At 56.2% G+C, this 15,294-nt stretch overlaps 1 protein-coding gene across 6 annotated transcripts in view; it reads right to left on the reverse strand.

The window, feature by feature from the left end:
- Positions 1-1,001: 1,001 nt before the first annotated feature.
- Positions 1,002-15,294, reverse strand: part of SIPA1L3 (signal induced proliferation associated 1 like 3) — a 237,928-nt gene continuing 223,635 nt past the window's right edge. For 5 of the 6 annotated variants that reach the window (XM_045440889.1, XM_045440892.1, XM_045440891.1 and 2 more), the window contains 6 exons: positions 12,680-12,845; positions 11,675-11,924; positions 10,141-10,284; positions 6,026-6,161; positions 4,298-4,379; positions 1,002-3,061 (listed from right to left, as the gene is read on the reverse strand). In XM_045440889.1, coding sequence (XP_045296845.1) covers positions 2,918-3,061; positions 4,298-4,379; positions 6,026-6,161; positions 10,141-10,284; positions 11,675-11,924; positions 12,680-12,845 — 922 coding nt within the window. In that variant the 3' untranslated portion in view covers positions 1,002-2,917. The remainder of the gene's footprint in view (positions 3,062-4,297; positions 4,380-6,025; positions 6,162-10,140; positions 10,285-11,674; positions 11,925-12,679; positions 12,846-15,294) is intronic. The other variant, XM_045440895.1, reaches the window with a different exon arrangement.

Consider the following 15,294-nt stretch of genomic DNA (forward strand, 5'->3'; position numbering starts at 1 on the left):
CAGATCCAGGCCAGGAGTTTAAGGCCTCTCCCCAGCTAGGAGAGCCCCTAGAAGGAGGCCTGACCCAGGGGTTGAGGTCATGGGACACCCCCACCTCACTGTGCTCCCCTTGGCCTGGAAGCAGGGGCTGATTTGCACCCGAAACCACCAACCAGTTGACTGGCAGCGGAGGCCTACTCCCACCGATGGGGGCGGGGACATGCAAATAAGCCAGCACCGGGAGGGTGTGGCCTGGGGAGACCGCAGCCAAAGGAGACAGGGGCCCCTTGGTTCTTTCTGAGTTCGCTTTCAAAGGGCAGATTTACCAAGCTGGAAATCTGGCTTTATGGCCAACCTCCAGATTTTTAAAAGTTTGACCACTAAATCTAAAACCAGCGCAACTCCGTGGGCTAGGTCTGGCTTTCTGGCCTCCAGTATATGACTTCTTCAGTAGAAGCTCCCTTTTTAACTTAAGGACTTTTTACATTCTCAGTGTTGGATTCCTGTCATTTGGGTTTCAAGGCTGGTTCTTAGGGAAGTGTGTGTGTGTGTGTGTGTGTGTGTGTGTGTGTATGTGTGTGCGCGTGTGTGTGTTTGTGTGAGAGAGAGAGAGAGACAGAGACAGAGACAGAGAGACAAAGGGAGAGACAGAGGGAGAGAGAGACTGAGAGAGACAGAGGGAGAGAGATGGCGTTTGGGACCAGGGGGATGGGGGAGGAGGCTGACGCTGGACCACACCCTCCCATCAGTGACTCCAGGCAGCTGCCCAGCTAGTGAACACACAAGCCATTTCTATGAAACATTTATTTCCTTTGAAACCTCCAGAAACATGCCAGAAAAATCTCAAGACAGGGATAGGAAAAAAAAAAAAAAAAAAAAAAAAAAAAAGACAATAAAGAATAAAAACTCCAAATGAAATCAGCATATGAAAAAAAACCCCTGCTATCTTCAAACCTTCAGATTGAACACTAACCTCAAATTAAATAGATTTGTTTTGCAGAGATCCTTAAAAAATAACAGAAAACAAAACCAAAAATCATAATTTACACTTGTCAATGTACATGATTAGGTCCCCAAAATGATTCATATGATCTGAAGAGATGAGAACTTAAAAAAAAAGAGGGGGGGGGCAGCCTCCAGGTTAGGGTCTGAGGAAAGGGCGGTGGGGAGGTCCTGGAGAGCCCTTCCAAAAAGGGGTGGGGAAGAGGGGCAGAGATATCACAGTAGTTGGCCAGGACTGAGGACCAAGCAGGTCCCACCTTGAAGCCCTCATCTCACACCACAGGTGAGGGACAGGAGATGGCAGATCTGAGGGCTTCTCGAGGGACCGCGGTGTGGCTGGGGTCAGAGGTTGATCACAGGGAGACAGGAGCGCCCTTTTCTCTTGCCCCAGCCGGCCGGTCCAGTGTGGCACCTCCCTGTCCAGCCCGGCACCTCTCTGTGTCCTGTGCAGTCCCAGAGCCCCCTGCCCTGAGGTTTCTGGCCCCAAAGAGAAAGCAGGGGGCGGGGTGTCTCTGGACAGAGGCTGGACGACCTGCTGCTGGCTTCCAGCCCAGAGGGTGCTGCTCGGAGCCGGGCCAGCTCCCCCTGCCTGGGGCCTCCCAAAATGGGAAAGCCCACCCACCTGCCCACCCTGACTTTATCCCTCTGAGTCCTCCCACTGAGTCCCAGTCCACGGGGGACACACCTTGATCCTCAGCTTGAGGTTGGGGGAATCCACAGATTGTGGCCATACAGACTTGTTCTGGCGCAACTCTACATGAAAAAATAAATATATATATATATATATATTTTTTTGTTTTTAAAGGAAAAAAAGAAACTCTGTTTCCTGGGTGAACAGCGTAGTACCACTCTGGCTCGGCTGCCTGGCAAGCTGCCCCTTATTGCCTTTAGAGAACCAGCGTCTCATGGGGGGGGTTCACACAGCAAAGCACTCCCCGGGGAGCACAGTGAGGGTGTCCGGGCGTCCGCTTGCGAAGGGAAAACAAAACCAGAGAGGAGTTGCAGGCTGTTTTCTCTCCAGCCCTGACCGGAGGGCTGCATGGAGCCCCTCCTGGTGCCCGGAAGAGGCCCTGGCTGTGTGGTCGGAGCTGGCGGGGCCTGGGGAGGAGAGACAGGGCTTCGCTGCCTGGGGCCAGGGCAGTAGCTGGAAGGTGGCATGGCCCGGGAGCTGTGGCCTTTGGCGGTCGAGGGGCGGATAGAAAAAAGACGGTATAAACAGTCCCGAGTGTGCAAACAGAGTTTCCCCTCAAAGAAGTTGACTTTGGATGCTGGGGGTGTCCTCTCTCCATCCGGGGTCCCAAGAAAAGAAGTGAAACTCTAACAAAGTGCTCCTGGCTGCTTTTTGGAAGAGCGAGGTTGGGAGGGGATACTGTCCGTGCCATTTGGAGCTAGTGCACTGGGACTGAGACCCCTGGCCAGTTTCCACACAGGCCTTCATCTCTCTGGGGCCGAGGGGAAGCACAGGCCAGTTTCACACTGGTTTTTCATGCAGGGGGCTTGGCCCCACAAGCCCAAACTCTGTTGCACGTGGTGAAGAAACCTGGTTTGTGGACTCCTGGAGCTGCGGGGTTTGGAGACACACACCTGCCCTCCCTCTCCCCTTCCTACAGCTTCTGATGGCTTGGTCCTAGGAAGAGGCTAGATGGGCCTCCTGGGCGCGGTGTGGGCACGGTCCAGTCCCCAGGGACCAGAGATGGGCAGTTCAGAGGGAGGCCTGAGACCATGTCATCTTGTGGGGCAGGAGGACCTTGAGCAGACCACAGCTCACAGCCCGGGGCGGGGCCTGCGGCCATCCAGGGTTTCCGTGTCCACGAGAAGGGCGGTGGGGCCCTGGCTGGGTTATCGTGGTCATACCCGCAACTGGGAGCGAGCCAAGGGAGACAGGAGAGTGGGAGCCCGCGGCTGGCCCGGGCAGGGGTGGGGGCGGCTCGCCGCCTCAGAGCTCCTTCTTCTCCCTGCAGAAGATCTCCGCGAACTTGCGCAGCTGCTCGCTGGCGGCCTGTGACTCCTCCTGCAGGCGCTGGTTGTTCTGGCGTAAGCTGGCCACCTCCGACTGCAGCACGGCCTTGTCCTGCTTCTCCTGTGGAGTGGGGCCAGCGTCAGCGGGTGGGCACAGACGAGGCCTCCTGAGCCAGGCGGCCAGGGGTTCAAGCCCCAGCTCTGCTTCTCAGCGGCTTCATAACCGTGGGCAGACTGCCTCATCTCTCTGGACCCACTTCCTCAACTCTTCCAACAGACCTCACTGTAGTTACCACCACCCCGTTTTACCCTCATGGCCATCTAAGGACTCGGGGACTGTTAGCCTCAGTTTCCTGAGAGAGGAAACCCAGCCTCTCCTAACGGAAAGTGGGGAGCTTGGGATGCGGGCGCAGGCTGCCCGCCGTACAGGCTCCCTTGGCCTTTCAGAGACGCCCTTGCAGGACATGTCACATCTGAAGGCCGCTGACTTGTCCAAGCTCAGGCAGTATTAGATGGTGGGGTCCGATCTGAACCTGGGCCCCTATGATTCCTGTGCTTGAGGCTTCCACATTATACTCTGCCACCTTTTTGTTTTTTTGCCCAAAAGTATATGAAGCAACAAGTGGAAGTTCTCTGCCCTTATTTCTCTCCTCGTTCTTCTACACCCTGGAGGTACGTATGATGAACAATTTGGAACGTTGCCTTCTAGATAACCCTCTGCCCTGTGGATGTTAATTTTTTTTTTTTTTTTTAAAGTATGACAATGTTCTAGGAAATAGTTCTGTAGCTTGCTCAGTTTTTACTTAAGTTACTGGACTTCTTTTGTATGTGAGTAAATACACAGATTCCTGCTATTATTTTAATTGGCTGCAAAATATTCCACTGCATGGGTGTCCTGTCCTTTATATAACCGTTCTCCCGTGGAGGGACAGCTGCACCGGCTCCGATTTTTTTTTATTGCAAACAGAGCAGCAATGAGCATCCTTGCTCATGGATCTCTGTACCTATGCTTGAAATTGTGCTGGACAAACTCCCACAAGTGGAACTGCTAGATCAACAAGGTAGACAGTTACATTGTGTGATAAATATCATCCCGCTGCCCCCCAAAAAGGCTGGGGCCAATGTGTTCTTCCTCCGAGACTGTAGGCAGGTTTCCTCCATGCGTTTCCCAGCCTTTGGCACGGTCACCTTCTACTCTTTACTCAGGACGACACTCAAAGCTGGGTGGTCTCTCCCAGCGTGGAAGGGGTCGGGTGGGGACAGGTGCCGCAGCCTCGCTGCCCACGCCCCACACCCGAGTGTCTGGGGGGCGGAACGGGGGGGCGCGCCACGAGGGCTGGCCGCCTGGCGGCCTTACCTTCTGGAGGTCGGTGTGCAGCTGCTTCAGCATCACCTCCAGCTGGTACACCTTGCCTGTCAGATCCAGGGGAGGCTCCTCGCTGGAAAGACAGGGACAGGGTGAGACCCAAGGCCCACCGGCCCCCAGGGAGGGTTCCGGAGGAACAGGGGGTACAGGACACTCCTGTCCCCGAAGTTCTGGAGAGTCCTTTCCTTGCTGGGGTCCTGAGGGATGCCTGGAGGGAGGCTCTGGGGAAGCCAGAGCTTCCTTCCACATCTGTGGATGTGGACGGGGGGGCTGTGGCAGCCTGTGGAAGGCTGTGCATGCGCCCGCCCTGACGTGTGCCTCCCCCGCGGGGCCTGAACCACGCGTGTGCTTTAGGTGTGAGCGCCTCACACAGAGCAAAACCAGAACCCGCCTCACAGACACATCCACTGAGCACCTTGCAGGCCTGGGCACGGTGTCTGCCACGGGACACTGAACACGGGGGCCTGCCCTCGGGGACGGGAATGGAGGACACTGACAAAGACGATGACGGTGCCCCCGTGACAGAGAGCCTGCCCTGCGCTGTGCACAGTCTCGATCTAACAGAGCTCCACGCCCAGTGTAGTCTGGGAGGTCACCTCGTCATTACCCGCTGGGCAGAGGGGGAGACTGTGGCTTAGGCGGGGACCCTGCACCCTGGAACCCAGCCCTGGCCTGCCCAGCCCCTGAGGAGGAGAGGGGCAGCCCCTCCCTGTGGGGGCTCCACTAGGCACTGTGGGGGGCGGGCGAGGGTGTGCTGCCGCAGCTGAGAGGGGAGACACTGAGCCCTCCTGCCCTTTCTTTCCGCCACAGTCTTGGCTCCTGGGGGCCTGCAGCTGCAGGGCAGGTGGGAGAGGGTCAGCTCAGGGGCGGAGGGAATCCAGGAGCTCGCCCAGAGCCCACAGTCCTGCCCTTTCCACACCAAGCCTGTTCCTGCCCTCACTGTATTGGCCCATTTGTAAGTGCCGAGTTCCCGTGATTACAGTCGGGCCACATCTCTGGTGGAGGTTGAGTTCTAAAGCCAGTGAAAAGAGGGGTGTGAAGAAGAGTCAAAAACAAAAACAAAACACCAAAACCCAGGAGAGTCAAAATTTCCCTCGAAAATTACTTAATTTGCCCATAAAGTACAGCGCACCTCTGGTGTGAGCCTGCCTTGTATTTTTTTGCCAACCTAGTGCGGTCAAGTCTGTTGCACTAAACATGTGATGACCCATGTCCTCTTCTCTCCCCGGGAAGCCTCACACGGGTAGGGCCTCCGTCAGCGCTTCCACAGCTGGCCCAGCGGGCCGTGCCAGGGGAGAGGCGAACAGTAACTATCAGGTGGCCATCCGCAGAATTCTGGAATGTGCGGAGGAGACCCAGGGGCAGACGGGGGGATCAAAGGCAGGGAGGAAGGGACCGGGGCAGGTGAGGACGCAGTGGGGGGCACCACTTAGAGGTTTTTCGAAGTTGGAGGTCGACTGACCATATGGATGACGCTGCGTTGTCTCCACCCACGAGGACCAGGCTAACCCGGACAAGGTCACCTCTGGGTTCCAGTGTGTGGGTTACTCCCAAGTCCCTCAGGGGAGACGCCCCCCTGGCTGTGCCGAGGGGGCATGGGGGATGGGCAAGCAGCTGCTGTCTCTCATCCGCCTGGTGTCCCCCTCCTTCACGGGGCAGGCCGGCCACCCTCAGGGATTCGAGTTGCTGGGCCACCAGGTGTTCCCAGGGAAACCTCACCTCATGGTAGGGGTGGTCCTGGGGGTTGGGGGCCCCCTCTCCAGGCTCAGGTGGCTGTGGACAGGACTGTGTGCAGGTGGGACCTCCGGGCTCAGAGCTGGGTCGTTGAGGGAGAAGAGTGAGACAGCTCTTTGCACTGCCGGGCAGAGACAGGGGAGAGGGGAGAGGAGTCAGCAGGGCTTCCAGTGCCTCCTCCCTCTGCTCCCCCGCCCCACCGACCAACCACCTTTCCCAGCACACCTCCCACCCAGACCTCCGTGACACTCCCAATCACTTTTGTTAGATCACGCACTTAGGATGGGCTCCAACCAAAAAAACCAAACCAAATTGACACTAACAACAAAATCTCATCCTGATGCTGAGCAAGCCTGTAGACTAGTGACGAGTTTATACAAAATGCAAGGGACAGAAACAAGTTAAATGGCAGTGTGACAGAGTAACCACCCAAATTCAGCATAAATGACCTGGTTTCATCAACAAACAAATGGTATGAAAAAAGTGGCCAAAAGAGGATGGGGTTGAAGTTGGGTGAGAAGTACACGGGGATTCATTTGCACTGTAGTTTTGAGAAGCTCTGTGAAATTTCAAAAGCAGAAAGAGAAGACAGAATACCATGTATACCGAGGAGAGAAAAGAAATCACATGGCTGTTAAAGCTCTGATTCCCAGGTCCCAACCTGAGCACCTGCATTTTTATTTTTTTGAGGTTTATTTATCTGAGAGAGAGAGAAAGAGAGTGTGGGAGTGAGTGGGAGAGAGGCAGAGAGGGAGACAGAGAATCCCAAGCAGGCTCCAAGCTGTCAGCTCAAAGCTCAATGCAGGGCTTGATCTTGGGGGTAAATGGAGTGGCCACCGGGGAGGGGGCTTTGGCTGCCCCAGCCCCTCTCATAAGCCCACAGCTGGGAACCAGTGTCTGGACAGCTCTGCCTTCCAGACATCTGCTGGCATCTGGGTCTCCAGGGAGAGGCTTGGAGCTTCTCAGCTGCTTCCCACAGAACCAGTGATCCTGGCCCTAGGATACCTGGACCCTGGGGGGGGGGTGGGGGGGTGGAGAGGAGGCGGCTCTGGCACCTCTCCCTGCATTCCTCCTGGGACATGGCCCCCATACTCCCCTTGCACCCCATCAAAAAAAGAGCCCATTGCTCAGGAAACCCAGGGAATGAGGCCCCCCCTCCCCCCACAGGCAGCTGTGAGACCCCCTGGGGCCCCTGTGGAGACTTGGAGAGGACAGCTGATAAAGGCCCTTAGGTTCTCTTCCTGGACCCTGAGTCTGGCGTTGAAAACCCAAATGCCCTCAGGAATATGCAGGTGCTATAAATGGTGCCACTCATTTTTTTAAAACAATTTTTTAAATGTTTTATTTTTGAGAGAGAGAGACAGAGCGTGAATGGGGGAAGGGCAGAGAGAGAGAGGGAGATGCAGATTCTGAAGCAGGCTCCAGGCTCTGAGCTGTCAGCACAGAGCCCAACGCAGGGCTTGAACTTGTGAACTGTGAGATCATGACCTAAGCTGAAGTTAGACGCTTAACTGACTTGAGCCACCCAGGCGCCCCGTGATGACACAAGTGCCGTGAGCCTACGTAAATTCATTAACGCTAACAACCACTTTGCAGTAGGAATATCGTCTGACTTTATTTACAGATGAGGAGACTGAGGCAGCAGAGGCGGACCGGTCGCCACCGTGCTCATCAGCAGCGAAGCTGGGGCTCAAACCCAGGCAGTGGGCTGTGCGTTGCCTTTTAACCACTCCTGCCCTTACCTCCCTCAGGAGACCGCCGTGCCTTCACTTTTCACATCCTCTGCTGGGCCCCATCTCTGCCCCTCCCTCCCAAAGTCCTGGACCCAAGTAATGTTCAGCCCGACACTACCCGTGACTTGTGGTGGTGGTGGTGGGGGGGGGGGGGGGGGGGCGCACATGAAACTTTTGGGGCCAGCAGCGTCTGGTTTGTGGAATCAATAAATGAACCAGTATAATATATGCAGTTCCCTTTTTGTCCCCCAAACTATCCCTGCTTTCCCACCATAGCTGTTCAGAGAGTGGGTGAGCATGAAGTCTGTGCCGGGCTGGAGGCACCACGGGACGATGGTCAACTGGGTCATACTTAGAGGAAAGGCCTCCCCATGCCAAGACCCCCGAGATTTGTGGGGATAAAGAGCACGTGCATTTTCACTCTGGCAGCAGGTACTGGGCTCGCACCCACCTTACACTGAACCTGCCACGTGTGAGGGGCCCCTTTCCCCTCCCCCGCAAGCAGTGCTCTCGAACTCCATCTCTGCAGTTCTGACTGGTGAGGACGCGTAGCTCAGTGAGTTGTGACTTGCATCTATTTTATTAGGAGAGAGCTTGAGTGTATTTTTAAAAGTGTAAGAGCCATCTCAGTTTCCTTTTCTATAAAGGAAACCATGCCCATCTTTCTGGAAAACGTTCAGGTCCGGGCTTAAATCCTTGCCCTGTGTGCCCTTGGCCAGGTAGGTGACTCTGGTGGCTGAGCCTCAGTTTCCTCATCTGTAACCGGGAATCCTAACACACCCCTCACACTAGAGAACAGAAGTGATGTCTGTGATAAAGTGCTGGCTCCCTAGAGACGCTCTATAACGTCATGGTGGCCCGTGGTCACCTCCTCCTGGAAACGCCACACGGAGCAACCCTCTCCCCCACTGAGAGCGTCAGGCCTCTGAAGGGTCAAATTTGCCTGCAGCCCTGGGCCCCTGCTGGCAGCCACTCCCCTCCCGGTGATTCAGAGGCCTGGCCTGGCCTTCCCTGACTGCTCTCCTGCCACCTTACCCATAACCAGAGGCCTGACTGCCCTCCCCCAGTGACTGGGGGAGACTGCACGGTAGGAGGGAAGCTTCCTCCAGGGCCACCTGCCAGATGTGGACTAGCCCAAACATGGAAATATGAAGGTCATGTACCATATGGGTCTGGTTTAAGGCATCCTGCGCTGAGCCAGACCCATGCTGGGAAGCCAGTAGTGACCGAGCTGGCCCCAGGTCCTGCCCTCGGAGTCCAGTGGGGACACAGACCCCTCATTAGACAGCGGAGGCCCTGAGGTCAGGGCCGGGAGGGAGGAGGCACAGGCAGAGGGGTCAGGGCCGTGGGAGCCCAGAGCAGGTGCCTAATCCAGACTAAGGGATATCAGGGAGAGCCTCCTGGAGGAAGGACAGCAAAGCTATAGTCTGAAAAATACTGAAAAAAATGAGCCAGAAGAACATGTTCGTGTGTGTTAGGGATCACCAGAAGTCCCATTTTACAGTTGACTCTTAGAAAGATAAAGCTGCTTGCCCAAGTCACGTGGGAAAGAAATGGCAGAGATTGTTAGCTGTCCCTTGTCACCTGTTTTCCCTTTTTCCATAATAACGAATCCCAAATTTTAGTTGGGCATAAGGCCTCATTTCCCAGCCTGCCCTGAAGCTATTAGGTGGGGCTGTGTGTGATACTCTGGCCATTGGGAAGTAAGTGCAGGGGGAGCGTCAGGCTTAGAGACACGTCTCTAAATGGAGGGGATCTGTCTCTCCCCTGCTGGCTGGAGCTGGACATGATGGCCAGAGCTCTGGCAGCCATTTTGGACCATGAGGGTAAGGCTCCCAGGAGATGGCAGAGCAGAGGGTTTGAGGAGCCTGCACCCTAATGAATTTGTGGAAGTGCCACACCAGGCCCACACCACCCACCTCAGGACTTCTAACCTGCATAAAAACCTTGCCTATTTAAGTCACTGTTAACTTGGGTTTTCTGCCACCTGCAGGCAAAGCAAATCTAAATGCAATTTGGGTTATTGTAAGTCTGCCCAGTGACATAACATAAGGCACTGTCTTTTGAGGGCTTGTTCTGTGCCTGACATGTTTTACACACAGTTTCCTGTAATCTTCACCGTAGCCCCGGGCAGTGGGCACAGGTCGCATTCCTGCTTCGTAGATGAGGTAACGGGATCAGAGAGACAAAGACACTTGCCCAGGACTGCACAGTGAATAAGTGACAGGGCAGGATGTGAACCCTGCTCCCCCTAGTTCTGGATCCTGAGCGTGTCCCACTTCAAAGCCCCAAGGCCCTCCACTGATCCTTCTAGAACACAGCAGGGGGTCGGTAGGGACCGGGACAGGTTGGGCAGAAGGCGCCTACCTTCGTATGCCTTGGCTGCATTTACCAGGCTGGACCACTCAAGGCCAGAGGCCGTGTCAGGCAGTGGCATCATCCCGGGGTCAAGGCGCCGCAGTGGCCGGTCCCGCCCATCGGCCAGCGAGAGCTCCGAGGCTGAGATGGTGGCTGGGTAGGAAGAGTGGAGACGGGAGATGGGGGAGAATGACAACGTGAAGGAAACAAACTTTCTGTAGTGTGTAACATTACGGAATTGTTACAGCACAAACGATTAATACAATTATTAGAAGATGACACATGCCAGCAGGAAAAGGGGTGGGAGTATCAGGTGTTTACGAGGGTAGGGACAGAGAGAGAGGAACAGAGTAGCAGGAGGTGAAATCAGAGGTGATGGGGCTGGACTGTGGGGCCTCGTGGGTCAGGACTTTGTCTTTTGCTCTGAGTGACACGGAGCCACTCAGGTGGCTCTGCGCAGGGAGGGACGTGACCCAACAGAGGTGTTCACGGGCTCTCTCTGGCTGTGTGTAGAAGACGGACCGTGTGAGGGCGGGGAGACAGTGAGGAGGCTGCCGTGGTCCAGGAGGGAGAGGAGAGCGGGCAGGACCAGGTGAGGCTGTGGGGGCAGGGGAACAAGCGGCAGCCCCTGGATCCATTTTGTACTTGCAAAAGCACTTCCTGAAGAGGGGATGTGAGTGTGAGCCAGGGTGCAGGGGGAGCTTCAGGATTCGGAAGCTGGCCCTGAGATGGGACGGCAGGGGACAGGCCAGAAGTCTGCTTCTGGAGGTGTGGAGCGGAGGACGCAGTGCCAGCCCGCAGACATAAATCCAGGTCGTTAGTGCGTGTACAGTGTCTGGCAGGGTCACCGTGGGGAGAGCTGCTAGGTCCTCGTGTGACAGGCCAGGCAGAGAAAGAGGCCCCTGGGAGTGACAGCACCAGCGGCCACATTTGCCGCAGCCATCGGCTGAGTCCCACGTGTCAGCTGTAGGCCCCAGGCCTCAAGAGGTCAGGAGGTGACTCAGGCAGGAAAGGCCAAAATGGTGCACCGGTTCTGATGGGGGCCTTGTGCATGGTGCCCCCCTCATGGGGGATGCTCAGTAAGCAGTCGCTGGATGAGTCAAAGGATGGATGAGTCATATCCCTACACCCCCTCCCTCCAAGAGCTGGCAGACTTGGGGGGAATCAGGTAAGTAAATAAACACTCGCGAAGCCATCTGCTTGGTGCTGGGACAGGATCTGGGGGCGCAGCAACTGTAAGGCCTGATCCTCACGGCCCTCCAGGCTGCAGCAGGGGGTGCTGACACCCTCTCTCTGGCCTCAGATGACTCCAATTTTGGGGCACTCCAGACTTCTAGGTGACCCCCCAGGTGCCTGGCCGACAATCCTCTGCTCTGTGGGACACCCTGTGCTGCACCATCAGTACCCGACTGAAACTCCTATGCACCCCGCCTCCCTACCATGGCTGACACAACACTGAGGATCTCCAGTGCTGACTGTCCGCCCCCCGCTGCTTCCCATCGCCAGGGAGACTCCCCCGCCAGCCCCAGGGGCCCGGGCTCACATTTCTTCTCTGGGAAGCCGTTGCCGGTCGCAGGGACGGTGCTGGGGCTGCTGCCGCCAGGGGGGTGGGGGTGCTGGTGCTGGCGGCGGGCGGGCAGCGTGCTGGAGGGGAAGGCGCAGGTGCTGCTGAAGAGCACATCGCTGGGCAGGCCCGGCTCCAGGCTGGCAGCGTTGGCGAAGCTGGGTTCCCGCCGCCCGCTGCACAGACTCTCATCTGACAGCGTCCTCTGCAGGCTCTTCTGTGGGGACTGCTGTCGAGACAGGGTGGGTCATGGGCCGCGGTCGTGGCCTGGCTCATGATCACTGTCCTCGGAGGCACCTTCCCGTCTTGGACGGTTGTGTTTCTAACCCACCCAGCATCTGCTTTTGCCCCTTTCTGCTCAAAGAATCCCAAGTTTCCCCTGAGGATAGTTCCTCCCCCAGTCACGCCCCACTTGGTTCTGGCCCTCAAGAGGCCAATGCCACTCTCCCATTCCAGGCAAGGTCAGGGAAGGCAACGCCAGTCATCGGTGGGGACCGCTGGGGACAGCGCCCTGGAGAGACTGGGGCCAGCTTGGGCCCACAGGAGAGCACAGCCAACCAGGAGTAGGCGGGCACAAGAGTGAAGGGAAGCAGTGGCTAAGGGAGCCTGACTTTCCTGGGAACCCCGCCTCCACTCTTGGACCATGCAGGGTGGGTGGGTGGAGGCTGCTTCTGGCCTGGGCTTCATGAGAAGGACATGAGAGCCAGTTAAGAGCGTCCCTTTCCAGTCACATGAGCTACTCTAGCGTGGAAGAAATGCCCCACGTGCCTACCGAGGCTGGCTTACATTGCGATTGGGTCCCTGACTAATGTGACGACCCGACCCCTGACTACGAAGCTACATACACCCAGATGGGACTGGCAGTGCCCCAGGTGGAGGCCATGGGCAGAGTGACTGCGGGGGGCCCTGTCCTCCTCCCTCACCGTCCCATGACCGCCTGGCCCGCCAGACTGTGTGTGCGTGTGTGGGGCGGCCTCTACATACTCCCGCGTCTCGCTCCTGCTCCGGCGCCAGGTTGTCCATGATGATGAGTTTCTTCAGGTCGTCCTCGATGGTGGATTTGTAGTTCTTTCGTGGGGAGCGGAGGTCTCGGAGGGACGCCCTCAACCGCGGCTGCCCGAAGACGTTTTTCGTGTTGGTGTCCACCTGCCTAGAATGACAGGATCGGGGTCAGAGGGGTCTTGGGGGGGTGGGGGTTCAAGCTGTTTCTCAAAGCGGTCCTGACCCAAGGCTGGCTGCCACCGCCACCGGGTGAGAGGCCACAGCCTTCTCCGTGTCACCTAGTGAAGGTGAGCTGGGGTCGGGGGCAGCGTTTATTCTCACCATTCACTCGTCCTGCAAGTGTTTCTATCTTCTGGGAACCCGCTCTGGGCCATGCCTTGTTCACATAGCAGTGAACATGGCCCTGACCTCCAGTCCGGGAGACTGACAATGAATATATGGACAGAAGTCTGGGGGAAGCAGGAGGGAGCCCACAGGGTGGAAGAGCACTCCAGGAAGAGGAAACAGCAGGTGCTGGGCTACGAGGGGTTCAAGCTTGGTAAGTGAGGAGTGGAGGGGCCCACAGGTGGGGTGGCCTGAGTGAGGGGACAGGGAGGGGATGGGTGGTGTGAGGGGAGGTCTGGGAGGCGACGGGACAGATCCTGCAGAAACCGCAGGAATGAGCCACAGAGGAGACCTGGGACTACACCGGGGAGCCTCTGAGATTCTGAACTGGTGAGTGTGAGATCCTGATTTGTGTTTTAGAAGGATCACTCTGGTGGCTGGATGGAAAAGTGACCCTCACGGAAGTGGGGCCAAGAGTGGGAGGAGGGAGACGGTGAGAAAGTTCCTGCAAGCTGTTGGGGTGAGAGATGAGGGTGGCCCAGACCAGGCTTCCAAATGCAGAAGAGAGATGGGGTCCCATGGCGTCTCACAGAGGGATAATCTCCTGGGAGCCAGGTCCCCATGGGGTGAGTGCTGGGCCACGGAGAGCAGACCTCTGGCTGGGGCCCCCAGGGTCCATCGTCAGATGTCCCTAACTTTGGTTTTCCTCACCCATCGTATGGGCTAAGAGAGTTCACGAATCATGGGGTGGCTGGAAAGATCCAGAGATCAGGCACCTGAACCCGGGGCAGGGCCCTGGGGCCCCCTGATGGCCACCATCCCCATTTTTCTACTGGGCCTCCAGTTCCAGAAGTTGGTCTGTGAGCCCAGGTCACTCAAATCACCATCTTCTTCTTCAGCACCCAAAGCTAACCCCATGCTGCCTTCCAGAACACTGCCATCTAAAAGCCACTGAGGCACAGCCTGGGGCTAAAATAAAAGCAGGAGCCTCCAGAGGCGGACAGGCCTGGGTCTGAGTCGTTCTTGCTGAGAGGCTGCAGGTACATCGCACCACCTCTCCGATCCTCTGGAGAACGTGCTGACCTCCCAGCACTGTGGGGATTGCTAGAAAGTGCCAGCTGGCACCCGACAGAGCCAATGCTTGGGAAGCATTCCCAACTGCTTACCGGAGGCTGGCCCCGAGCTGCGCACGCTCCTCCACTGCTCCCCTGACCCCTCTGCTGGCACCACAGGCCGTCATCCTCTGGCTCCCCTGGAGCTCCCCGTCCTCCATTCCTGGGACTTCCCCTGAGGCCTCCTCTAGCTCTCACTCTGGCCCAGCCTTTGGGCTCAGGTCTGACTTTCCTGGTGAAAACTGGGTCCCTGACCAGAGGTGTCACCAGGAGGGAAATAATGAGAGCTAACAGCCCCTCACTGTGTACCGGGCCCTGTCCACCATCCCGAGGACTCCATGCACGAGAACTCGTTGAATCTGCACAGCAGCCTCCCCGGGAGCCACTATTACCGTTACTGCCATTTTACAGATGGAAGACTGAGGTACAAAGAGACTAGAGTAACTACACAACAGGCATCCAAAGTCACACAGTCTCTGTGAGTGGAGGAGTCAGGATTCTAGCCGAGGCCACCAGGCTGCAGGGCCTACAGATGTTACCACTGTACTTGACTGCCATGTTTGTAGCACAGACATGGCATGTAAAGGATGAACGGTGTGTGGAACATAATCGCGTTTGGTTTAGTAATAATCTTTTAAATGCAGAAAAAAAGTTCTGGGAGAAATCATGAACAATGGTAAATTACCTCTGGGAAGTAGGCGTCTTTTTAGGAGGTGGGAAGAAGGGACTTTCCCTCTTTATCTGATACCCTTCTGAACTGTCTGTTTATTAATCGCAGGCTATCGCAATAATAATCGTTTTAACAACTATTTTAAAAAAAGGTGACACCTGGACTTTATCATTTTGTAACTCAGGAAAAAAAAGTCTTTGAACCCAGGAAGAAATAAGATGTCTAGGGCTCCTGAGGGTTTTGAAGTCTGTATTTCCTTTCTCATTTTCTCAGCTGCCACCTTGGGATTTTAACAAAAGAAGGAAGATAGGGTGGCGAGTTTTTTTTTCTTCTCAGGTCATATTCCTCCCCAAATTAGATTTCCAGGTCTAGGGTAATGCTGGCTCCATTACGGTGTTCTCTGAAGTGTGCTCTCTGGGCAAATGAAAAGCTTTAGATCCAAAAAAGAGACACAGAAAGTGCATACGCCCTCAATGAGTTCCTCCCATGGG

This window comes from Leopardus geoffroyi, chromosome E2, assembly GCF_018350155.1.
Source record: "Leopardus geoffroyi isolate Oge1 chromosome E2, O.geoffroyi_Oge1_pat1.0, whole genome shotgun sequence".
NCBI classification, from domain to species: Eukaryota; Metazoa; Chordata; class Mammalia; order Carnivora; family Felidae; genus Leopardus; species Leopardus geoffroyi.